This window comes from Lepidochelys kempii, chromosome 26 (assembly GCF_965140265.1).
Source record: "Lepidochelys kempii isolate rLepKem1 chromosome 26, rLepKem1.hap2, whole genome shotgun sequence".
In the NCBI taxonomy this organism is placed as follows: Eukaryota; Metazoa; Chordata; order Testudines; family Cheloniidae; genus Lepidochelys; species Lepidochelys kempii.
The window spans coordinates 1,533,194-1,559,367 of NC_133281.1; the positions used below are offsets into that span (position 1 = coordinate 1,533,194).

At 50.7% G+C, this 26,174-nt stretch overlaps 1 protein-coding gene across 3 annotated transcripts in view; it reads right to left on the reverse strand.

Moving 5' to 3' along the window:
* PLEKHA2 (pleckstrin homology domain containing A2) overlaps positions 1 to 26,174 on the reverse strand; it is a 53,206-nt gene that overhangs the window by 6,664 nt on the left and 20,368 nt on the right. For 2 of the 3 annotated variants that reach the window (XM_073324788.1, XM_073324789.1), the window contains exons 6-11: positions 19,283 to 19,429; positions 10,513 to 10,659; positions 9,998 to 10,066; positions 8,819 to 8,889; positions 4,558 to 4,621; positions 107 to 184 (exon numbers count right to left, since the gene is read on the reverse strand). In XM_073324788.1, coding sequence (XP_073180889.1) covers positions 107 to 184; positions 4,558 to 4,621; positions 8,819 to 8,889; positions 9,998 to 10,066; positions 10,513 to 10,659; positions 19,283 to 19,429 — 576 coding nt within the window. The remainder of the gene's footprint in view (positions 1 to 106; positions 185 to 4,557; positions 4,622 to 8,818; positions 8,890 to 9,997; positions 10,067 to 10,512; positions 10,660 to 19,282; positions 19,430 to 26,174) is intronic. The other variant, XM_073324790.1, reaches the window with a different exon arrangement.

Sequence of the window (26,174 nt, forward strand, 5' to 3'; positions counted from 1 at the left end):
ACTAATTCACTGAACGTTTGCACGAGCCACTAAATAAATCATATCAGCTTAAAAATAATGGATCTTTAGTTGATGCTAAATGTGAAAAGGAAAGGATATAACCTACCCTTGGGCGGCTTTTCAGGGCCTGCATCGCCTCTGTGATTGCTTTGATCCAGCTGTGCATATCCTCAGGGCTGTCTGCCTGCAAAACATACCAGACAAAAATGAGATTTCTGCCTGCATTTTACAAGTCACTTAGAGCAGAAACAGTTCAACCACGATATCCAGGGGGTCTGGCCAGTGCATCTCTGATGTTAACAAGTACCACATATAGAGCATGGGACGAGCTTTCCTTAGGTCATAGATCTTATGACCTTCTAGTTCAGCCCAGATCTATTTTATAACTAAAAACCCAGTTCAATTTCTGTGAAATTGCTTCACGTGTGTCATTAGGATTTCACCCACTTGGGAAGTCCAGAATGGCTGAAATGTACCAAAAACAGCTTTTTGTTTACATTTATGAGACAATCTTCAGGGGTGAGTAAATCATGCTTAGCCTGACTTCTAAGGTATCCAAACCCAAAAGCTCAGGAAATCAACACATACTGGGCCCTCAGGATGCACTCAACATGCTGCAGGATCAGACCCATTATTAGCAGCTCGTTCCTGTAATTCTCCTGCAGGGTGATTTTTGTCTGATGAGACAACACCATATGGCCAACCTCTTTAAAAACCAAAACAGGGCTACCCCCCCACAAAAAACACAAAATGTAAGTTACAAACCAACTCCACCAGGGGGCAAGAGCTATACAAAGAATGCGGGGAGCAGAGACGTTTCAGTGAGCCTGGCCTCCTCACCAGCGCCTTCCCGCCCCCGCGCTAACCGAGGGAAACAGTTTTTAAAAACATGAGAACCCCCTCTGCCCCCAGCCATCCTGCACCGCCCCTGAAGGAGGGACATGAAGAGACCAAACAGGCCTTTTCCATCTCCAATTGTTGTGGTCCCACGGCAGTCCCGATCTGGGCCAGAGGACAAGTGGCACAGTGCTGTATTTGGCTGTCTTGCAGGAGACCGGCAGTCAGGTCCCACGCTCCCAAGTCAGCAGGGGTTTGGGGCTTTGCAGATGTAGTTTATTCAGTCCCTGCGTGGCAGGAGGCACCTTACATTGCTTTCAGGGAGCAGCTGGAGACCACACTGGAGCCAAAACACACCCACATATAAACCAAGGCTGAGCCTGTCAGCTGAAGCAGAAGCTGATAAAGCCCAGTGATTTTCCAGGCCAAACTGAATTCTGTGCTGCAGAACCTCCCCCATGGCTCTGCACAGGCAGAGGACCTTCCAGGGGGCCCCGAGACCAGGCACTCTCCTGATTACAGTGGTTCCCCCTCTGCCAGATAAACTCCTTTCTCCCACATACACAAACAATTCCCAGGCGCCCACAGAACAAAATCCTGCACAGCAGCCACAGGAAAGAGCTTTGCATGCTCAGGCCTTCTGGGTTCCCTGGATGCTAGCCCGGCTATGAACAAGGTGGGATCTGGAAGGGCATTTTGGATACCGACGTGTGCACAGAAGGCCGAGGTGGAGAAGGAGGGTGATGTGAACTGGAGAGGCTGAGCAATAGCCTTTGCTGGGCCTTGCCGAGCTCCTGCTTTGCCAAGCCTCGTATTTGGACTCTGGGATAAAAGGATGGTTTGTGAGCCTGCACTTTATGCTTCAGAAACAGAGAGGCTACAGCTGCCAGTCCTCTGGCATTTGGCTTTACAAGCTGAAGCAACAACCAGTCTGCAGAGCAAAATCAGGCAGCTTGTTACATGAGTCCGTGACCTTGTCTATGGGAGGAAACTGCTTGTCACAGCTATTGCAGAACAAGCTATTCTGCAATAGCTCCCAACTGGAGACTATTCTGGAGCAACAGTGTTTTTTGTTCCAGAGTAATCAGCCTGCTTCCAAAACACTTACTTCCAAAGCAGAGTAATAATTCTGGAATAAAAGTGACATTTATTCCAGAATACAGTGTCCACACAGGGAGCCACTGCAGAATAGCTATTGCAGAATAGTTTATTTTGCAATAGGTATGCAAGTCAATTTCCCAATGTAGACAAGGCCAGAGAGAGGGTTTGATGCTCTGTTCACCATGGCAGCCTGCTCTCCACACGTAAGCGTTTCCTGTGGAAGGGTTCACGCAGGGAGAAAACAGAAGATAAAGATGTGCTCTTCTCCAACAAGCGCTAGGGATGATTCCCCTCTTGGTAATCCCCACCATCCAGTACTGCAGAGGGATGCTGGCCAGTGAAAACAAGCCGTGGGTGGTGCTTTCCTGCAGGGAGTTGGCTGCCTGTTTGCTTCTCACATGTAGCTAAACACATTCATACATCAAGAAGGCAACACCAAGGGGTCTCCAGGGAGCCCACAGGATATTTTCTTTTAAAGATGTCACTTGCTTGGTGCGGCAAACACATATACTTATCCACTGCCCTAATCCCCGACATCACGAGCCCACACTCTGCCCCAGCCTTGGGCTGTAGGGAGCACGAACCAATTGTCCCTGCAGTCAGAGGGGAATGGAGTCTCTCCAGCCCTTGGGCTCTCTGCCAAGGTGTCCCACGCGGGGCTGGGTGGAGGTGGTGATTTCTCTGACAGAGTTGCCTGTCTGACCAGAAATGGGGCTGAGACACATCCTGACTCACCTCACCCAGAGGCCCCCGCACAAAGATTTCAGGGTGATGGACATTTATCCCTGGGCTGGACGAGGCAAGGAGAAGCTGGTGGGCACCTCTAGGGGGAGACAGAAGCTCCACAGGACACCCAGCTCTGAACGGAGCAAAGACCACGGGGCGTCTATTCACAGGGCCCTCAGCAGCATCTCACATGAGTCGTTCCAGGCAGCGAGATTCCTTGGGGCATGGAAAGCTTCCCTCAGTAGCTTCTTCTCCCACTGCCCCGAGACCTCTGGGGACTCAGCTCTCCTCTCAGTGCCCCTCCTTCACCCAGCCAGAGGGGGCACTAGATAGCAACGTGGGGCACTTCCTCTCCCCACAGGCTGAGAGCAGCCACTGACCCCATACCAGCCCAGCAGCAAAGTGCTGAGCAGACACCGGGCTCCCGAACTGGCCAGGCATAGCGTGGGATTTCCTGTCCTCTTGCAGGGGTGAGTGATCTGGATTTCGTCCAAGAGGCAGCTGCAGCTGGCTCAGACCCGCCTGGCTTACACAGGCATTTGCAGTGCTCAGGCCAGATACTGCTCAGTTTGAATTATTTTGTTTTGGGTACTAACTCAGCAAATAAACTAAATACACCCAAAGCCTCAGAGCCCTGAGTCGGGGACAGGAGGCAAGCTGGGGCACAAGCTCTCAGAGGTGCACAGATGGGGGCTGTGGAGCATGTGTCCCCAAGGGCTGCTGCATCTCTTGAACTGTTGTAGTGAAAGAAGACAGCTGGCTGTAACTGCTTGGTGGGTGTGCAGTACACACTGCTTTGCATGGTCTCTGCTGAAAAAACAACAACACCCGTCTGAAGGCGTGCGTGTGTGTGTGTGAGAGAATCAGTCTAAGGGTTTGGGGGAGTGAAGTATTGTCTTTAAACTGATGTTCATTTTGCAATTTCTCTGGCAGATTGAGTCAATGTGTAAATACTACCCAGTGTAGACACACTCCAGCTCCCTACCTGTCAGCCCTTTCTTTCCTGTCATCCCCTGGAGATTCAGAACATATGTCTATAGCTCTGTACGTACAGGGCCAGACTCTTCCTGGCCGTTTACTTCATGTGATCATTAACGCCGTTGCAAAGCAGATGTAAAATACTCCCAAATCGGGATGGTAGCATTCTGCACTGGTGTAAATGACTGCTCAAAACACAATGTAATGGAGAATCGGGCCAACAGACTCCCAAGCATTCGTTTTGGCTGGCGTGGAAAGAAAGAATTAAGAGGGGCTAGAAGTAGAGGATAACCAGCTGCTCTTAGCGAATGTTTGCACAGTGCCCTGGAGAGGGAAAGGGTGAGATCTGAGCATTATCATTGTGTTAGGATCAGTATTTGCCCTTAAAAGCAGCCTGCACTGCTGCAAGCCAGCCCACCATTCACTTTCCATCCTCCATGTGGCACTAGGAGCTGGGAATGATCAACAGCCCTGGCCTGACTGACAGCAAACTTGAGGACAAGGAAGCTGCAGTCATGACTTTCTCCACTTGGATTCTTATCTAAGTGTTGGTACTTTCGTGTCTACATGTTTCTTCCTGCCCACACAAATAGCTGCAATTATAAATATACAGAACTGGAGAACTGAAACCAGCAGGCAGTTTTCTTCCCGCCCCCTTCTCTGCCCCCCTCAACTGGAGCTTCGAAGCTGAGCTGAGTTGAGTTGTACACAAATTCACCTACTTGTGTTTTCTGGTTGAAAGCCCATCAGGGAGCATCCTGTTTAGATGAATGTGACTCACACCAACTGTCAAGAGCTAAATTTACTGCCTAATAAAGTAAACTCAAAGCAAAACTACGGTCCCCATTATGAGCTCATGTACAGTACAGATTATCTAACCGTTTTAAAGTCCTCTTAAACTAGGAATGATTTTACCTGGATGTAGAATGTCCTGGAGCTTGTTATGATTTCAAAGAGATTGTCCCGCATGAGAAGGTCACTTGAAACAAAAGAAAGAGAGAGGTTACCCTGAATTCAACATATGCAGGATAGACTATTTCCTCTTTATGCTCATATCTAGAGAACATTAACAACAAAATATTCAATGCAGACCTTGGATGTCTTCAGTATTGATCTTAAGAAACACAGACCTCAATTCTATATAACTTATCATACACCTTGTTTACACGCGCACACTGCAGTCTGCAAGCCAAATGATTCTCAGCCCCACTTTATACAAAAGTTCCATTTATAAATAGTTGATAAAGGATAATAAATGATTAATAGGGGTTTTAAATAAATGGCTAATCAATTGTTAAAGTCTAGCAGGTCAAGGGACTGCTTATAACCATAGATTATAACCATCTACAACACCTTCTATTGATGTGCTTATAACACATACTATTCCTGTCTATTTGATTTATTAACTGTTTATTTGGATCCTAAGTGTGACCTAATTCTCTGTCAGTCACATGGTTTTTAGAATCCTATAATATCAGGGTTGGAAGGGACCTCAGGAAGTCATCTAGTCCAAACCCCTGCTCAAAGCAGGACCAGACTCAGAGAGACTGCCGAGACTCATCAAGCCCTCGGATCGGTACCCCTTCCTGCTTATCCACGTGGGCACCAATGATACTGCCAAGAATGACCTTGAGCAGATCACTGCAGACTACACGGCTCTGGGAAGAAGGATAAAGGAGTTTGAGGCGCAAGTGGTGTTCTCGTCCATCCTCCCCGTGGAAGGAAAAGGCCCGGGTAGAGACCATCGAATCTTGGAAGTCAACGAATGGCTACGCAGGTGGTGTCGGAGAGACGGCTTTGGATTCTTTGACCATGGGATGGTGTTCCAAGAAGGAGGAGGAGTGCTAGGCAGAGATGAGCTCCACCTAACGAAGAGAGGGAAGAGCATCTTCGGAAACAGGCTGGCTAACCTAGTGAGGAGGGCTTTAAACTAGATTCATCGGGGAAAGGAGACCAAAGCCCTGAGGTAAGTGGGGATGTGGGATACCGGGAGGAAGCACGAGCAGGAGAACGTGAAAGGGGAGGGCACCTGCCTCATTCTAAGAAAGCAGGACAAACAGCAAGTTACCTCAAGTGCCTATACACACATGCACAAAGCCTGGGAAACAAGCAGGGAGAACTGGAAGTCCTGGCACAGTCAAGGAATTATGATGTGATTGGAATAACAGATACTTGGTGGGATAACTCACATGACTGGAGTACTGTCATGGATGGATATAAACTGTTCAGGAAGGACAGGTGGGGCAGAAAAGGTGGGGGAGTAGCACTGTATGTAAGGGAGCAGTATGACTGCTCAGAGCTCAAGTATGAAACTGCAGAAAAACCTGAGAGTCTCTGGGTTACGTTTAGAAGTGTGAGCAACAAGAGTGATGTCGTGGTGGGAGTCTGCTATAGACCACCGGACCAGGGGGATGAGGAGGACGAGGCTTTCTTCCGGCAACTCACAGAAGTTACTAGATCGCAGGCCCTGGTTCTCATGGGAGACTTCAATCACCCTAATATCTGCCGGGAGAGCAATACAGCGGTGCACAGACAATCCAGGAAGTTTTTGGAAAGCGTAGGGGACAATTTCCTGGTGCAAGTGCCGGAGGAACCAACTAGGGGCAGAGCTCTTCTTGACCTACTGCTCACAAACCAGGAAGAATTAGTGGGGGAAGCAAAAGTGGATGGGAACCTGGGAAGCAGTAACCATGAGATGGTCGAGTTCAGGATCCTGACACAAGGAAGAAAGGAGAGCAGCAGAATACGAACCCTGGACTTCAGAAAAGCAGACTTTGACTCCCTCAGGGAACGGATGGGCAAGATCCCCTGGGAGAATAACATGAGGGGGAAACGAGTCCAGGAGAGCTGGCTGTATTTTCAAGAATCCTTATTGAGGTTACAGGGACAAACCATCCCGATGTGTAGAAAGAATAGTAAATATGGCAGGCGACCAGCTTGGCTTAACAGTGAAATCCTTGCTGATCTTGAACACAAAAAAGAAGCTTACGAGAAGTTGGAGATTGGACAAATGACCAGGGAAGAGTATAAAAATATTGCTCAGGCATGCAGGAGTGAAATCAGGAAGGCCAAATCACACCTGGAGTTGCAGCTAGCGAGGGATGTTAAGAGTAACAAGAAGGGTTTCTTCAGGTATGTTAGCAACAGGAAGAAAGTCAAGGAAAGTGTGGGCCCCCTTATTGAATGAGGGAGGCAACCTAGTAACAGAGGATGTGGAAAAAGCTAATGTACTCAATGCTTTTTTTGCCTCGGTCTTCATGAACAAGGTCAGCTCCCAGACTGATGCACTGGGCAGCACAGCATGGGGAGGAGGTGACCAGCCCTCTGTGGAGAGAGAAGTGGTTCGCGACTATTTAGAAAAGCTGGACGAGCACAAGTCCGTGGGGCCGGATGCGCTGCATCCGAGAGTGCCAAAGGAGCTGGCGGATGTGATTGCAGAGCCATTGGCCATTATCTCTGAAAACTCATGGAGATCGGGGGAGGTCCCGGACGACTGGAAAAAGGCTAATGTAGTGCCCATCTTTAAAAAAGGGAAGGAGGAGGATCCTGGGAACTACAGGCCAGTCAGCCTCACCTCAGTCCCTGGAAAAATCATGGAGCAGGTCCTCAAGGAATCCATTCTGAAGCACTTAGAGGAGAGGAAAGTGATCAGGAACAGTCAGCATGGATTCACCAAGGGCAAGTCATGCCTGACTAATCTAATTGCCTTCTATGACGAGATAACTGGCTCTGTGGAGGAGGGGAAAGCAGTGGATATGATGTTCCTTGACTTTAGCAAAGCTTTTGACACGGTCTCCCACAGTATTCTTGCCAGCAAGTTAAAGAAGTATGGGCTGGATGAATGGACTGTAAGGTGGATAGAAAGCTGGCTAGATAGTCAGGCTCAATGGGTAGTGATCAATGGCTCCATGTCTAGTTGACAGCTGGTATCAACCGGAGTGCCCCAAGGGTCAGTCCTCGGGCCGGTTTTGTTCAATATCTTCCTTAATGATCTGGAGGATGGTGTGGATTGCACCCTGAGCAAGCTTGCAGATGACACTAAACTGGGAGGAGAGGTAGATACGCTGGAAGGTAGGGATAGGATACAGAGGGCCCTAGACAAATTAGAGGATTGGGCCAAAAGAAATCTGATGAGGTTCAACAAGGACAAGTGCAGAGTCCTGCACTTAGGACAGAAGAATCCCATGCATCGCTACAGACTAGGGACCGAGTGGCTCGGCAGCAGTTCTGCAGAAAATGACCTAGGGGTTACAGTGGATGAGAGACATGCTTGGGCAGTGCCAACCATCTCATGGGCAGAGGCAGATGGGACCGCAGGATGCCTGGCCATTAGGAAGCATTTTCCATTATTTCTGACTGTTAAAATGCTCTTAGAATGCCAGGGGCTCTCCAGGAGCAAGAGAAGAAATGGGTCCCAAGAGCAGCACAGCAGCAAGAAACAAGGCTGCAAAACCAGGTGCAACAGCCCAGGGTAACACAGGACGCCTTTTCCAGGGGTAGGGCTGCCACTGTGATCTGTTCCAGCCCTGGCTGGAGAGAGAGAGAGAGGCCTGTGATCCAGCCTCTCACACCCCTTGAGCACTCCGTGGTCAGAGTGATTTAGGTCTCTGAAGTGCCTTGTGTTCAGAAAGATCCCAACACGCTTTACCAAGCATAGTCTGTAAACCGGCATTGCTTCAGCTACTCAGCCATATGGTGCAGCATCTGAGCACACACCCTCATAGCCACCTTATGCAGCAGGGCACTGCTACCACCTCCATGGACAGATGGGAAGCTGAGGCACAGAGGAATTACGTGACTTGCCCAAAATCACTCAGCAAGTCTGTGGCAGAGCCAGAAAATGGACCCTGGTGTCCCGAGTGCCCCTGCAAGGCTCTAGCCACTAGCCCATCCACAGCTCAGAGCTGGGTCGACAGACTCCAGCTTGCACTCCAAACAGCCATGTAGACATCACGACTCGGGCTGGAGCTCGGGCTCTGGAGGCCCCCTCCTCCCTCGCCGGCTCAACTTCAGAGCCCGAGCTCCAGCCTGAGCCGCGATGTCTACACAGCTACCGTCAGTGCCGTGGCTGTTGGCCCACCCGGGCTAGCACCTCTGAGGATAAAGTCCTTTCGTGACCACTCCACTTCACTTCTACAGGGACTGAATCCAACAGAAGTGCAGGAAAAGACATTACCCGGATTTGACTAGACATTCGTGGGTCTTGAGGACGTCCTTGAGAAGGATCGAACGCAAGGGCTCCTTGTCCTGGGGAGACACGACAGAACAGAGTCAGTGGGTCTGCATCAACCTCGCGGGCTGCTCTGGTGGCACTGGGAGCCCACTCTAGTGCCCAGGAATTTTGTGAGACCTAAGAGCAACCTTCAGCAAAGCCTCCATGGACAGAGTCCTGGCCCTTGGCCCCCGGCTGGAATAAAGAGAGAGGTCACTGGGTGGGAGCATCCCCAAATGGCGGCTCCATGCAGCATCTCTCACCCCCCCAAGCCCTAACCCAGGCGCAGCACCCAGTGAACAGCAACTGAGAAGGGGAAAGCAGAGGAGCACGGCAAGGTTTTGCGTTTGTTTCTTTCAATCTGTTGGATCGCATTGAATTCGTCCCCTTTCCATTCTTAGCTCAGCACCCTCCTCTCCTGTCTGTCTCCAGTCTTTGAGAGTCCAGTGGGCATCTCACAGGTGTGAGGGGGCACGGCAGTGTACACACAGTGAAGCGTGCAGCCTGGGTCACTAAGCCCAGGCCTCTGCTGTCGCAAGCAACCCCCGTCATATAATCCCATCCGTAAACTTATCAAGCTGGATTTTAGAGCTAGACTGATTACTTGCCCTCAGTGCTATTGGGAGGCTGTTCCAGAACCTCATTCCTCTCAGTGATGGTTAGAAGCCTTCTTCTAGTTTGTCCTCTAAATGCATCCATGGCCAGTTACAGCTGCGATGCCAGCATGTGTGCGTAGGCGTGCAGGTCGGGGGTATGCTGGGAGGGGAGCATGCACGCGTCCGCGTGGGGTTTCTTGCTTGCAGAAACAGGACTCAGAACTCCATGGTGGTTCAGGCAGAGGAACAGCCCCTGCGGCAGCCAGCTTTGAGCCGCGTTTGTGTCAAAGGCACAGCTCCCCTGCCTGTCCCGAAGACCAGCCGCTGCACCTGCTCCCTGCACTCCTGCAGCGTGTGGGCTCTGTTCTCAGCTTTAGCCCCAATTGTGGGGTTTTCTCCCACAATATTTTCTGTGCTCAAAATGCTGATTGATTTTAACAAAAGCCAAAAATGCAGCCTTGCAAATGCCAAGCCCAATACACCCATGAGCGGAGGGACAAGTGGACAAGGTCACCCAGAGAACTGCGTGCAAGAGGGGGCTGCTTACCTGCTCGCACTTGAAATAACTGATGGTAAAGTCGTCAAGAGCAAAGTACCGGCGTTTCCAGCTCTTCCTCTGAAAAACAGAGAGAACAGTCCCTAATGCTTCCAGGGTTGAGTTCCAGCCTCCCCAGCTCCTCGGAAAAAACAAATGGGTCCTGAGAACCTAGGGGTCGCATCTTCCAAAGAATGAGCACTGGTGAAAGCTGTAAGCCTGCTCCACCAGGAAACAGGAAGCTCAGAGTTAGCAGCTCATAACTCAGGGTACTAAATCACCCATCACTGCTCGGACACCAAGACCTGTGCTGCATCAACACGGCCCCACTCCCTCCTCCTATGCAGAGGAACTGTTCACGCCAATGTGACACCTTGGACCCCGAGAAGTGAAAAGCTCCCCTTCTGGGCACAGTGGTGTGGGGGAAGCAAGAGGAGGCTCAGAAGCAATAAAATCAAGCCCCCTTCAAGCCCCCGCACTGCTCTGCTCCATGAAGGACTCAGTGCGACTCTGCAGCACGCACTCACCACATTTCCCTGCTTCACACAGTAGCCGCTTTTGAGGACGGGTGGCCCTGTGGATGGCTTGGAGGCAGAGGTGGGTATGTAGCTCTGGGAGCGTCTCAGAAGAGGGTGAGTGGCCAAGTCGCCTCCGTCTGCTCCTTCCCCTCCATTCTGAAACAAAAAAGAAAACAATACTTGGAAACCTGCAAACAGCCTGTGGACGGGAGAGCGGACGGCACATGCATGCTTGAGCCTGGCAGAACAGCCGAAGGAATTTAGCAGCCCACCCTCTAATCTATGCCTGCCCCCTGCCACAAACAAATGACATTTTATTAGCCCAGCTGAACACCACACCTGCCCCATGCAAACACGAGAGCAACGTTTGCAAGTGCCCTGATTTTCAGAAGTGAAAAAAAAAAAAATGCACAAGCTCCGCAAACCTTGGCCTCGGGGGTTGGGATCCTGGTCGGCACGCCGCAGCTTGGGAAATCCAACACAGAGCAACACCAAGGAGCTGGCCTTAGTCCCACAGAACATGTGGAGTCAAACGCTAGCAGGACGCACTCATATGACGCGCACTTTACATGGACGAAGAACGGGCTAATTGACAGATCTCAAAATGTAGTTGTTGTCAATTAATCAGCTTCAAATGGGGGGGTTTCTAGTGGGGCTCTGCAGGGACCAGTGCTAGGCCCAAAGCTATTTCACCTTTTTACTAGTGATCTAGAAGTGAAAATAAAGTCACTGCTAATAAAATCTGTGGATGACGCAAAGACTGAACATAAGAACGGCCACACTGGGTCAGACGAAAGGTCCATCTAGCCCAGCATCCTGTCTTCCGACAGTGGCCAGTGCCAGGTGCCCCAGAGGGAAGGAACAGAACAGGGAATCATCAAGTGATACATCCCCTGTCGCCCATTCCCAGCTTCTGGCTGTCAGGGGCTCGGGACACCCAGAGCAGTAGGTTGTATCCCTGACCATCTTGGCTAATAGCTTTTGATGGACCTATCCTCCATGAACTTGAATCCAGTTCTTTTTTGAACCCCACTATAATTTTGGCAACATCCCCTAGCAATGAGTTCCACAGGTTAACTGTGTGTTTTGTGGAAAAAGTACTGCCTTTTGTTTGTTTTAAAGCTGATGTCTATTAATTTAATTGGGTGACCCCTTATTCTTGTGTTATGTGGAGAGGTAAATAACACTTCCTTATTCACTTTCTCCACCTCATTCATGATTTTATAAACCTCTATCATATCAACTCTTTTCTAAACTGAACAGTCCCAGTCTTTTAAATCTCTCCTCATATGGAAGCTGTTTTGTTGCTCTTCTCTATATCTTTTCCAATTCTAATATATCTTTTTTGAAACAGGGCGACCAGAACTGCACACAGTATTCCAGGTGTGGGCACACCATGGATTTATATAGTGGCATTACGGTATTTTCTTTCCTAATGGTTCCTAACATTCTGTTCGCTTTTTTGACGGCCGCTGCACATTGAGTGGATGTTTTCAGAGAACTGTCCACACGGCCTCCCAGATCCCTTTCTTGAGTGCTAAGGAGCAGGGAGCTGATTTGACCTCTGCATACGGTGTTGGTGAGACCAGTACTGCAGAGAAAGGCAAAACAAGAACCACTGGCCAGAAGCTGAAGCCAGACAAATTCAAATGATAAATTAGGCACACATTGTTAAGTGAGGGACAAACCACTGAGAGAAGTGGTGCATTCTCCACCTCTCAATGTCTTGCAGAAGGGCATCCAGGCCATGTTTGCTTCAGCCAAACACGTTATCGGGCTCAGTACAGGGATAACCGGATGAAATTCTATGGCCTGTGTAATACTGGAGAGTCAGCCTAGATGATCTAATGATCCCTCCTGGCCTTAAACTCTGAATCCGTACAATGCAGCCAGCACCACGCGCGAGTGCACGGGGTTTATTTGCACCCAGCAATGTCACTCAGAGCAGGGGCTGCCCAGGGACGGCTGCTGCAGTCTGCATGTTGCAAGATCATTGGCGCAATATTGGACACCCATCCTGCTGCACCAAACCAAATCTCTCTCACGCAGAGCTCAGTCTCAGCAGGCCAGGGTCTCTGTCAGGCCTCATCTCATCTCTGGGTGCACTGCAGGCATCTGACACAAACGTGCAGCACCCTGGGCCTCTCCCAGCCCCCGGAAAGTAACACTGGGGATTCAGAGGACTGGAATCTGCTGTCCTGCACTGGATGTCGTTCCTTTCCTAAAGGGCCCTCCTCCGCCCCTGGCACACAGGGACAGCAGGCCCATTCCAACCCCTGCTCCTTAGCCGGACCAGCCACCAGCCCAGCACCGGGTGAGCTGGGATCACAGAGCTGCACATACAGACGTCTGCTCATCCTGCAGCTGTCCCTGCCATTTGCCAGCAGGTGCCCTGCTCACCAGCCCTGCAGGAATCTCGCTGCCAGACAGCTCACAGGAGCAGACGCAAAGGGGCCCGGAGCAGAGAAAGCACATCCTGTTGCAGCTGCCAGGCTGGGACTCTGACACGGCCGTGGGCCCCACTCAGAAGAGACTGATGGATGGGGCACGTCAGCCCAGCCCCCGTGGGCTCTTGCTGGTCCTTAGAGCAGCGTCAGGACACTCGGTCAAACCGGCCGTAGCGTTCCTGTGCTCTGTGGTTTACCTGCAGCACATCCCACACAACAGCAACACCAGGGCAATTGCGCAGCTGGCGGGAAGGGAGCCCAGCTCCAGCAGCCTCCAGCCGCCCCCCTTCGCCGTGCTTGTCCGGGGCTGGGAGGGGCCGGGATAGGTACTTCCTGGGAGACTCAAAGGGCGGAAAAACGTGGTAGAAGTCAGCAGACAGACACGTTTTCCACTGCCTGCTGCCGTGCCATTGTTACTCTGCCCTCATTATATAACCCTGAAGAAACAGGCACTCAGCCTAGCCCCTCCTGCCTCCTTCGTAAGGCAGAACTGAGGAGGAAGGGGGTGGGGGGGGATAAAATGTAACCACTGTGCACGTCTCTCTCTCTCCCCCCATCCCCCTCCTTTCAGCACAAGTTTGAGGTTAGTGAATTGTTAGAGCAGCGGCCCCTGGCTCTTACCAGTTGGCTTGCAGGGCTCGCTCGGGTTGTCCTTATATGGCATTCACGCTGGTGAAGAGGACCGGTGCGGTTAACCAGACAACATGCCCCGATCTCTCACCCTCCGCTGTGCACTTTCGCCCACCCTCCATGACAAGACTTTGATTTTTCCAGGACCAAACTAAATCAATCAAAATAAAGCAACTTGTGCCCAAGCCAGCCCTTCACTCCCTTCCGTGCACCCCTGAGCCAGGCAGGGTGTTCTGCAGCCCACCTGGCTGGTAGGAGAGAGAGACGCTTTCGCAGCAGGAGAGCAGCAGCCCCACGCCCCCGTCACTTGGATTCATACAGGCCCTTTGCCATGCATTGCAGCACTTAGTGTTTGGAGAAGGGCGGAGCAGAGGGAAGGATGGAAGGCGCGTCGTTAGGGACATTAAACTAGGGAAGACATTTCCCCAGAGGTTAGGCTGTAAGGAGCAATCCTTCACTGACTCCCAGAGAAATGGGCCAGACAGGAGCAAGGCCTTTCCATCCCTCCTATCAATGAGGCCAGGACTCTCCTTTCCTCCTGCCTGGAGTCACAAAGCTGCACCTGAGGCAAGGCAGAGAGGCCATGAAGGAAGGGGAGGAAAGGCCATTTCACCAAGGGCAGCATCAGAAATGCAGAAAACAACTCAGCAGCTGGCATCCTTCCCTCAACCCCCTCTGCAGAGCGAAAGCGACTCTAAAGCAAACAGAGGCTGTGGATGGAGATTTAGGCTTTTTCTGGAGAACAAACTAACCCAAAAGCAAACCCCCACCCCCTCACATGGGAGAGCAGACCAGCATTCACTTGCCACATAAATCACATGGCAGGGTGCCGACTTAACTGCTGCTGATTTGTTTTTAATAGACAGTAAGCTTGACTCCCAAGTGACAAGAGGCCAGAATACACAGCACCATTGTGTGCCCAGCTGCTGCTGCCCTGCTCACGCAGGCTACAGGCTCCCTCTGCACTCCACAAAGCAGCTTAGTGTCAGTGCCAGGCGGAGGGGAACCACTGGCTCGCAGCCACCGGGCCGCAACGAGGAGCCAGGGGAAACACTGAGCCAGAAAGAAGGCTCGGTTCTTTCCCCCCGGGTATCAGGGCTTCACCAGGATGCCCCCGGCTGGGGCCCGCCAGAGCCTTGCAGGGAAACCTGTAGACACAGACAAGAGCTTCCCAGAACAAGGATGAAAAATGAGTCTTGGGCAAGGAAGCAAAGCAGAGTCAGAAACCCAGGCAGGGCGTCAAAGCTGCTGCAGCTGGGCCTGGAAACCTCCCCTTGGATTCTCAGCCTGGACTGCAGCCAAACGGAAAGCGTGCGGGGAGGGCCTGGGCTTCCTGCCAAGGACTCGGTGCCCAGGGAGCACAGCGCAAGGTGCATACACCAAGAGCCTCAGCTGCCAGCCCTGGGGATTCCTCTGCACCAGCCTCCAAATATTCCCAGTGTGTGGGAGTCAAAGGGAGCTGCCACCCTCAGGGAGGCAAATGCCACTGTGTCTAGGGACAGGCTTGTTCTCAGTGTAAGCCCGGAGCAGCCATTTGCACCAAGCTAGCATGGGGGTTTTGCACGGAAAGTGGTACCAGACTTGCTGAGCGAGTGTGGGGCCAGTTGCCTTTCTGTGCCTGTTTTCTGGTGTCCTGGTGGAGGCACAGGAGACACCAAGGCTAAAACCCCACGTTCCAGAGGAAATCTCTCATAAACTTCTGCAGTTCTCGAGCGCCTTCCATCCCCAGGTCTCAAAGCACTTAAAAAATGGAAATGCCTCCCAGTGCAGGTCCCTGCAGTGAGGATCAGCACCCAGGATGCTCAAGAGCATAATCCCCATTTTCACAGGCTGGGAAACTGGCAAAGACCTAGGAAGGGACACAACAAAGGTCACAGCACCTAAGATCAATGGTGCAGCCAGGAACATCACCCATGTCTTTTGACTACCGGGCTGGTGTTCTAACCAGCAGGCCAGCGCTCATCCCAACAGCAGTCCTAAAGACACGGTAGGAAGGATGAAAGTGGTCCTTTGAATTGAACACTCTCCTACCTTCCTAGAAATGGTGAAATACATCTCCCTATAGAGCTGCTCCACTCAGGTAGCGAGCCCCACACACAACCAGGGACTGGGATAGGAGGAACTGCTTCAAAATGGGAGGTGAAAACACCCCCCTGGAAACATATAGATTCATAGAATTTAAGGCTAGACGGGACCATTAGATCATCTGGTCTGACCTCCTGCAGAACACAGGCCAGAGACCCTCATCCAGCGACTCCTCCTTTGAGTCAGAGCATCTCTCTTAGAGAACCAAGCAACTTGGACTTAAAGTGATGAAGAATCCACCACATCCTGAGGTGAGCTGCCCCAACGGTCATTTACACTCCCTGTTAAAAATTTGCACCTTATTTCTGGTCTGAATTTGTCTAGTTTCAATTTCCAGCCACTGGATCTTTTCCTGTCTTTGTCTTCTAAATTAAAGATCCCTTTGCTATCACAAATCTTCTCTCCTGGGAGGTACTAGACCACAATCAAGTCACATCTTAACCTTCTCTCTGATAAGCTAAATAGTTCGAGTGCCTATTCACACAGGATGGAGCTGTACAATTGTCTTGCTCTGCTACTTCCTGCCAGCAGTCTCCCTTAGACATGTACATGGATAATGAGAACATACATGTTGAGTTAGGATTAAAAAACCCAAAACCCTGCTTTATCCCATAATTGCCCCGTCAGGTCTCTTGCACCTTCTTCTGAAGGAGCTAGTGTTCGCACTATCAGAGACAGGCTACTGGTCTAGATGGATCATGGGTCTGATCCAACCCTGGCAATTCCTATGCTCCAATCAGGCCCAATTCTGCACATCTGTATGGCCAGGGAAGAGTTAAAACCGCCTGCCAAGGAGAACACCGCAGTGACTTAAATCTCCATTCTATTTTTAGGCATGTGACTGATAAGAGCTGTCAAAACACCAGAAGGTGGAAGTTGCCGATGGTCAGGCACATGCCCCTCCCATGCGTCAAGGGACAGGGAGAGTGGGGCTACTGGAGAAAGGGGGATCTCCACACCTTCTGTGGCATCTCCCAGCTGCTGTTCTGGAGAGCAGCAGCTGGAGCTAGTGGAAACAGGCAGGTGATCTGGCTCCGATCTTCTGTGGGCCTTGAAGAAGTGGGGAATTGAGACAGAGACCAGGCCACAGCTAAGGGGCATGAAAGCTGAGGCAGTTTGCAGCTTTGCATGTGGCTCCATAAACCCCTTTTGGCTCACTGCACTTTGGAGCCAGAGCGAAGTGCTGTGTGCAGCTATTTATAAACCCTGAGTGGGAAGGTTTCACAGGCACAGACCTGGTTTCCTGAACTGAAAGTGCAAATCAATTCCACCAATAGGGGAAGTGTGTAATCAGACTGTGTTACTTCAGAGAAGGTCAGACAGCCTCCTGCCTCTTGCCCAGACAGCTCAGAGCCTAAATGTCAGACTCAGAGATATGTTCCAGACAGATTCCCCAGGCAACAGATGTCACATAATGGGTTAAACCGAAGCAACGACACTCAAGATCCTCCCTCAACAACCACACTGAAGTTCAGTCACTGGAAATGCCTCCAATTTAGCACCAAGTTCTGCCTCACCTCTGAAAACTGGAGCAAGTTGCACATTTGAAGGGTTCATACTAAATTCTGGGTGAAAAAGTTACTGGCTCGCACCAGAACGTGCAGCTCCCCAGACACACGTGTGCGAGAGAGACGGCAAGCAGACCAAAGGGGTGTGATTTAAGTCCCCAGTTTGGTACTGTCTGAAGCACCTGCCACTCAGTGTGAAGAACTGCTGATTTAGGCTGCGTTACTGAGGCTGCTTAGACACATAGCCCATCAGGGACTTTCTGGTCACACTTTTCAGCTAAACCCATCTCCCTGAGGCGTTTCTGGAATGCCGGTCACCACAGTATCTAGGTGTTGAGACATCAGCCCTGCCACCGATTTCCTGTGTCACATTCTGCTCTGCGTGCCTCTGTCCCAGGACGGCAAGAGATTTTACCACACCCTGGAAGGGCTCTGGGTATATGCCAACGACCAGATTTCATCCCCTGACATATGCCTGCCTAGCCGCACTTCATGCAGCTCATGTGACACTGTTGCTCCAGAATCTTGCCTATCAGTTTCCAGGAGGGATCTGAGGTGTTCTTGGCCTATAAAGACTTAAATGGTTTGGGCTCAAAACAGATGCAATGGGGCGAGGCGCGTGAGCCAACAGTCCCCTGGTTTGAGAGGGAAGGTGTTTTTTGTGAAGGATCCTCAACTTGGACCCCTGGAAACCAGATTTATTACCCTTAGGACTTGCTGCAAGATCCACCCATTTCCTGGGAGAAACACTGGGATGGAGTGGGGCCAGCTGGGGCTCTAGTGGGAGGTTATTTGTTGTGGGCCTCATGCACAAGCTTTACTGTTGTAGCGTGTGAGTTACTCTACAAAGCGGCCTAGCTTGCAGTCTGTTGTCTCTGTGTATTAAAAGATATTCCCCCACTTGCTGTATTGCTTCATAGTTCGGGGGCTCAGACAGGCACTTAAAAACGAACAATAATAAATGCGGGTTTCCCACCTCTGGTAGATGATGGATAGTATTTGTCACTTAAATGGTTGGGATCCAGGTATAATTTGTTGCGGTTAACTACACACCTGAGTAGTGTTTATTCTGCGAAAGGCAGGATGGGAACAGCTTGTAGAAGAAAACAGATGCAATGCTTGTTGGCCTGGTTTACAGCAGAGCTTTGCGGACTGTATTAGGAAGGAATTGGAAGAGGAAATAGGCAGGAATATTGCATTTCCTGCTCAAACACATGCTAGCTAAGCAGCAAGGACCCTGCATTTCATCCCAAGGCTGTTTATCCCTCATACCACGTTAATCACACACAGTTGTTTCATAGGTCTCTGGTATGTCTGGTAGAGAAATGATGAGAGGCAGAAGCTAGGACATAAAAATGATGAAGCAGAGACCCAGTCAATGGCACAGACATGGGTCAAGCATACAGCTGGAAGCCTCCCCAACAGTTAAATACAGGAAAATCAAAGAGCAGAATGTGGTATAAATTTCATCACCCTGCTAAGTGTGCAGAGAACTGCCAGCTTTTCCCCCTTACATCCCTCAAGAATTGCTCCTTCGAGCCAGTGAGACGCTACAGTCCCAGAGCATTGTGCTGGTACCAAGAGTATTTCATTTCCACTGCTTGGAGACAGAAAGGCAAGGAGCGAAAGTTAAACTACAGATCGTTTCTATTCACCGTCCCCAAATTGCCAACTCTTGTGATTTTATCGTGAGACTTGCAGTACGTGGTGCTTTTCTTAGAGCCCCAGGCCCCTGGACTCGCGAGAATCTCAGCTTTCTTTTATAAAAAGGAAAGAAAAAGAAGCTTCTAGCCCTCTGGGTTGCCAGAGAAAAAGCTGCAAAATGAGAACCAACAGAACCCTAAGGCTAAGAAACCAGGGGGCAAAGAATAGGCACCTGAAGTTTGTTTTTAAACGTTGATGATTTTTAAGCCAAGCTCATAATTTGGGGTGTGGGGGGACAATGACTGACTGATCGGGATTTTTATCACAGAGGTTGCCGATGCCGCCATCCTCACAGGGCACATTCTGGTTCCTCCCAACTGAATGCACATTTCAGAACATTCTCTGCTATCACAAGCCAGAGGCACACTCTGCCAAGGCAATGCAACGCAGACATGCCCAGCTTACCTGATTGACAGAGATAGGTGTGTGCACAACCACCCCTCCAATGATCTCCGTTTTGTAGGCCACCTGCGGTTTCTTCTCCTGGGCTTGGGGTGTAATGGGGGGCTTTGTAATCTCTGTGGCTGGGGGCAAACTACCACTCTTTGGCACCTGTGAACGACAGAAATGGGGGAGTCAAATCTAGCCCCAAACCACCCATCCTGGTAGAAATGAAGACTTAGCAGGTTTCGGCTTAGGGTCTGCAACTGGGACACTGGCCTGTCCATTCTCCTGTACAAATACAGCAGTGCCCCTTTAAACCCCACCACCAAGACACCCCACATCAAGGTTAACGAGGGTGTGGCTCCATCCCAGGTAGTTTACAGGAGAGCCCGATGACCCCAGGAAAGAAGAGAGGTGGCGGATAATTAAACATCACCTGACACGAGTCTGTGACCTGCCTCTGGAGCCCTCTGCATTTGTGCTCCTTTAATTGTCCTGCTCTCATTACTGCCAGATTTAACCATTAGCTTTTGCAAGTCTAAGCAGGTCAGTGACAGCACATCTACAGCGGTGTGACCCCAGCAGCGGGCAAGGCAGCGGCTGGGACCCAGCTTTGTATTCCGAGCACGCTGAATCATCCCCTCCCGAACACGGACACACCACTAACCAGCAAGAGGTAACAGCAGGACAAGGCCGCTCTACTCCCACTGCAGTTGGGGGAACAGCCCTCTCCGTGTCCTGGGGAAAGGGCACGGATCTGGGCAGGAATCACACACACCCCCTCATGCATTTCCCTGCGTGTACGTGGCCTGTTTCTCTTGCTGTTGTCATTGGTCTTTCCCAAACCAGCTCCTGAGACTCAGGGATGTTCCTATGTAAAGTTACTTGTTCTTCCTTTGGTTGCAGATGAGACTGCAAATCTGGCTGCTCTGTCAGTCTGCCAATGGGTGTGGCATAATCAGCCACAAATGCTCACGGATCCTCCCCGGGCAGGCTGGACGCAGCCCACAACCCTCTGGCTGAAGCTGAAACCTTGGATTTTTCTGGCTAAAATCAGAGGCTCGTCACCACAAGCTGGTGTAAACTCAGGATGGATTCTCTGAACAGTGCATGAGCCCCCACATGCCAGAAGGGGCTCCCTCTGGAGCAGGTCTGGTCAAAGTGGGTCACCAGAAGCTCACCCATCTTAACTGGGATGGAAGCTAATGGGTGTGCTTCCTCACTGGCCTGCACTCTGTGTCAGGCATGTGTCAAAGGTGCCCTTTCCAGTTGGGTTGTGTTTTACCCACACTTCACACACCCTGAGTCACACCACAAGCAGTGGGGCAGGGGAGAACCAGGCTGCGGTAACTCTGTGCAGGCGAAAGGAAATTGCCAACCAGTTCACATGGGGTATGTCTCTACCGCAAAAAACCCTGCAGCACCGAGACTCAGAGCCTGAGTCAACTGACTCCAGCCCACAGCACTCGGGCTGCAGGGCTAAAAATAGCCGTGCAGACATGCCTGCTTGGGCTACAAGACCCTCCGCCTTCGCCGGGCTTCAGAGCCCAGGCTCCACTCGGAGCAGGAACGTCTACACGGCTATTTTTAGCCCCACAAACCCGAGTCAATTGACCCAGACTCGGGGGTGTGGTGGTGCGGCGGGTTTTCCTTTGCAGTGTAGACGTACCCAGAGCTGGGGGGAGGGGCGGGGTTACCTGCCTTACTCAGAGACTTTTCAGTCACTAGGGATCCAGCCCTTTGACCCTGCCCTTCGCTCTATTTACCCACACCGTTCACTTCGGCAGTATGTTCGGGGGGGGAACTAACCCACCTGTGCTAAGTATATAGTGCCAAAGGAAAGAGGCTCAAACCCAAGACAACTCCATTTCTACAGCAACAGTTTTGTTATCTGTGTCAACAATCGCTCTCCTCTGCAGAGCTGGTCTAGCACTGGCAGCAGAGAAACTGCAGAGAGAGAAGGGAATGCATCCAGGTCCCAGAGCTGCAATATCGGTATCCAGTTTGTCAAGTGCCTTCACAGGCACAGGTCTCCTCCAGGCCTTTTGGCTCCGGAGAGCCCCTGATTCTCATGCATGATTATTCCTTGCCTTCAGCATCCCCCAGACTGAGCAGAACATCCCACTCGACAGCAAGGGGACGGGACAAAGACACTGCACTACGCACTGTAAGCCAAAGGAGAAGATGTTGCTACTGGAAAATGACATGGGACAGTGCAGGTGTCCTGGGAATGGTTCTCCTCCCCCGCATGTGATTTGAAGGTTTCTTGATTGCTAGCACAGGCTAGAGGAAAGAGCTCCAGGCAGGAAGAAGACAGGCACTCCTGAGCTCTAACCATTGCTCTGACACGGACTTGCTCGGTGACCTGGGGCGAGTTGCTTAACTTCTCTGTGCTTCATTTTCCCTTTCTGTAGAAAGTGGATAATATGAACATACCTTTGCAGCAGGGATGTTGGGAGGATGAATTAGTCAAGGTCTGTGCACTGCTCTGAACACATCAGTTGCTGTGTACAGGCTAGGTACAACTATCTGGATTGCTTTCATATCAGAAGCGAGCTCACGGAGCTGAGAAACACAGAGTCTCAGAGGATATTCCTGCTATTCCCCTCGTTAGACTCATCATGTACTTTGCATTCAGTGTGCAAATTTGCACTCCTGAAAATAAGGGCTTAACTACACACATGGTTACATCATTTTTACTTAAGGAGCGATTTAAAACCAGGTTAGTTAAACTGGTGTAAAAGGCTGTGTGGACACTCTTCTTTTGTTTGAGAGCAGGCTTATTTTTGTTTAGCTTAAGACAACTAGGAACAGATAGAAGCTAGCCCGAAATAAAGCACTCCAGAAATGACAGCATCTCCACACAAGGGTGTGGACCAGCTTAACTGAACCAGTTTAACTGAGCTGACTCAAGTTTGAGTGTAGATAAGGACTGAGAAGAGGAGTGAATAGTCCAAGACTTTCCTGGCCAGACCAGAACAGACAGCTACGGTCGCCTACAGAAAGTGATTCAGTGCTGAGCTAATCAACCCACTGGTCAGACATAGATCTGCAGCATGAAAAGGCTCAACAGAAAGCATTTTGCTGCTTTGCTGACAAACATATTTTCTCCAGTTCATCTTTGGAGTAATAATCCAAGCAGTAAACTCCAGGCAGTTCTCAAAAGCCAGGCTTCGCTAACCAAATGAAGTAGCCAGCCTTCAGTGGTAGGGAACAGGAAACATGACCATCTTAACACACCATCGCTTCCTGTTTCAGAAACAGCACAGCTGCTGTGACAGAAAGCAACGAGGCAGAAGGTTCCCACACCCGCGGGAGCCCAGCACTGTGCAGCATGTCCTCAGCAACGTACACCTGTGCAGCATGGTCCGGCGGAACTTTCTGCGGTTGTCACCCTGTGCACCAGGCCGCCAAACACGCTGGCGTGACGAGCAACGGGCCAGATCAGAACCTCTTGCGCAACATACCGCCTTTCATCTGTCTGCATCTTCTCAAGCATCGCAGAAGGGAGTGCAGACAAGGAGGTCTGTGCACGTCACTGCCGGAGGAGCTGGTACACATGGCCAAACCAACGGAAATGGTTTCACAATGCATACGAAAAGGGAGTGTATAGTAGGGGCCTGAATCTCTGCATGCACTGCTGCTAGGGGGTGCCCGTTCGAAGCCAGCTCACAGCAATCAGCCTGTGAGTCCGTTTTCATCTGCAAAATGGAAAAAATAATTAGCTACCTCTCCAGGGTATCTACTGCAGGTACCTGCCCCAGCTACGACAGTATCTACGCACCTCAGAGTCTCTAATGTACGTATTCTCACCCCCACCACCACCCCTGCGAGGCGGGGCAGTGCTATGATCTCCACTGTACAGACAGGGCTAAGAGAAACCAAGTGACTTGCCAAAGATCACATACGAAGTCTGTGTGAGAGCAGGGAACTGAACCTGTCTCTCAGTCCAAGAGGACCTCCCTAAGAGCTGGACCATCCTTCCTTCCCTGCTGTGAGGGTTAGCTTAGTGCTGCCCATGTAGAGTGCTGAAGAAATATTTTGGCAACCACAAGCAAGTAACAAATCAAGCTTTGCACAATACATATCAAGATGGAGATTTTCAACGGCAAAGGGCAGTCAGGGGCCCAGATCCCACTGAAAGTCAGGATCTCTCCCCATAACTGCAGTTGCACCTTTCAAAACCTCCCCAGAAGTGACTGAGCTGTTCCAGGCTACAGCGGCCCAAGCAGCTTTGAGGATAGTCAGCCGGGACCATGACAAATGCAGAAAAACAATGGCCTCACAGTGGGAGAAGCATGGACTGGAATCTCATGCTTCAGCCCGCAGGGGAGCCCGGCGCTCCTGGCTAGGGCTACTCGCTTGTCTGAGAACATAAGATCGGTCATACTGGGTCAGAACAATGTAGCCCAGTGTCCTGTCTTCCGACAGTGGCCAATGCCAGGTGCCCCAGAGGGAATGAACAGAGCAGGTCATCACCAAGTGATCCATCCCCTGTCACCCATTCCCAGCTTCTGGCAATTAAAGAGGAGAGCAGCCTGTCCTACTTAATAACAGTCCTTCTGAACGGTGCCTCTTCGCAAGCCGGCTCTCTCTAGACAGGCTGCCTCTGCTGTCCAGATGCTGGTGCCATGCTTGCAATTTTACACCCCACACCCTAGCTGGGACAGACAAACCTCTCTCTCTCTCTTCCAAAAGACGATGAAATAAGGAAATACTAGCCCCGGGCTGAAGTGCCAAGGGAGGTTTAGTATGGAAACAGCCTTTCTTAGAACGTCTGACTCTAGACGTGCTTTAACTGGTTATTCTGGCATGTTCAATACAATATTGACACACACTGACTAATTCTGTATCCTGCACTTCAGAATTCCTCTGCCACCTAAGGCAGCTAAGCCCTGTGCATCAACCTGAGCGTATGTACCATGGGGCCAGGACAAAGAAACTCTACACAGCACACTGGTCTGGAATTGCTGGAGCACCAGTCTCCTGGGGTCTCTTTCCGGTCTCCCATCTAAATGAATTTGTAGCCATATTGATCCCGGAAATGAAAGCAGAAGCGGCATATGCTGTTTGTTGTTGGCACAACCGATGAGCTAGCATTTCGGCACACGGCTCCGATGCCAGATGAAGGGCCCAGCTAGCCCAATACACTCACAGAATCCTAGAATATTAGGGTTGGAAGGGACCTCAGGAGATCATCTAGTCCAACCCCCTGCTCAAAAGCAGGACCAATCCCCAACTAAATCATCCCAGCCAGGGCTTTGTCAAGCCTGACCTTAAAAGCCTCTAAGGAAGGAGATTTCACCACATCCCTAGGTAACCCATTCCAGCGCTTCACCACCCTCCTAGTGAAAAATTTTTTCCTAATATCCAACCTAAACCTCCCCCACTGCAACTTGTACATACTCTCACCCCCGCACCACTCCCACGAAGCGGGGCAGTGCTATGATCTCCACTGTACAGACAGGGCTAAGAGAAACCGAGAGATTTGCCAAAGATCACATATGAAGTCTGTGAGAGCAGGGAACTGAACCTGTCTCTCAATCCAAGAGGACCTCCCTAAGGGCTGGACCATCCTTCCTTCCTTGCTGTCATCTGCTACCACTGAGAACAGTCTAGATCCATCCTCTTTGGAACCCCCTTTCAGGTAGTTGAAGGTTGCTATCAAATCCCCCCTCATTCTTCTCTTCTGCAGACTAAACAATCCCAGTTCCCTCAGCCTCTCCTCATAAGTCATGTGTTCCAGTCCCCTAATCATTTTTGTTGCCCTCCACTGGACACTTTCCAATTTTTCCACATCCTTCTTGTAGTTTGGGGCCCAAAACTGGACACAGTACTCCAGATGAGGCCTCACCAATGTCAAATAGAGGGGAATGATCACGTCCCTCTATCTACTGGCAATGCCCCTACTTATACATCCCAAAATGCCATTGGCCTTCTTGGCAACAAGGGCACACTGTTGACTCATATCCAGCTTCTTGTCCACTGTAACCCCTTGTCCACTGTAACCCCACTTTCTGCAGGACTGCTGCCTAGCCACTCAGTCCCTAGTCTGTAGCGGTGCATGGGATTCTTCCATCCTAAGTGCAGGACTGCACTTGTCCTTGTTGAACCTCATCAGATTTATTTTGGCCCAATCCTCTAATTTGTCTAGGTCCCTCTGTATCCTATCCCTACCCTCCAGCGTATCTACCTCTCCTCCCAGTTTAGTGTCATCTGCAAACTTGCTGAGGGTGCAATCCACACCATCCTCCAGATCATTTATGAAGATATTGAACAAAACCGGCTCCGGACAGACCCTTGGGGCACTCCACTTGAGACCGGCTGCCAACTAGACACGGAGCCATTGATCACTACCCCACTGTCTGGGTCAATGTATTTGCAGGTCTTAGGAAAGGCAGCACATTAATTCCCTTGCCCATTTTCACTGTATCTGGTCTTTCAGCGGCTATAGGTTTCTACTCAGCACCCGACCACATTGCAGCTTGGTAATGGGAATGGCCCAGAGAAGCCAGACCATGTGAACAGGCACACGGGAGAAAGGAAATTCAGAGGGAGCAGGTGGGTCAAATCTCACACCCAAAAGTCTTGCAAATATTTTTAGCAGCACTGTCCTTTCTAACTGCCCTGTAGAAGGCAGGAGACTCCCCTGCTGGATTTGTCTGATGTGCTGAGCTACTAAAGACCCAGTCAACCACTGAGTGACGCAGGCCAACTAGCCAATCTAGACACGCCAGAGGATCCAAGAAGGCCCAGCCAACGTTTAATAGTTTGGGTTTTAGGGGTTTAAAAAATCAAACAGGCTCCTTTCAGCAATAAACAGATGCAATTCTTTCTAAAAGCCGCATACTAGGGGCCCGATTCGCCAATGGCCAGCACCTTGTATCCTCACTGACACCTCTGCAGAAGAAGT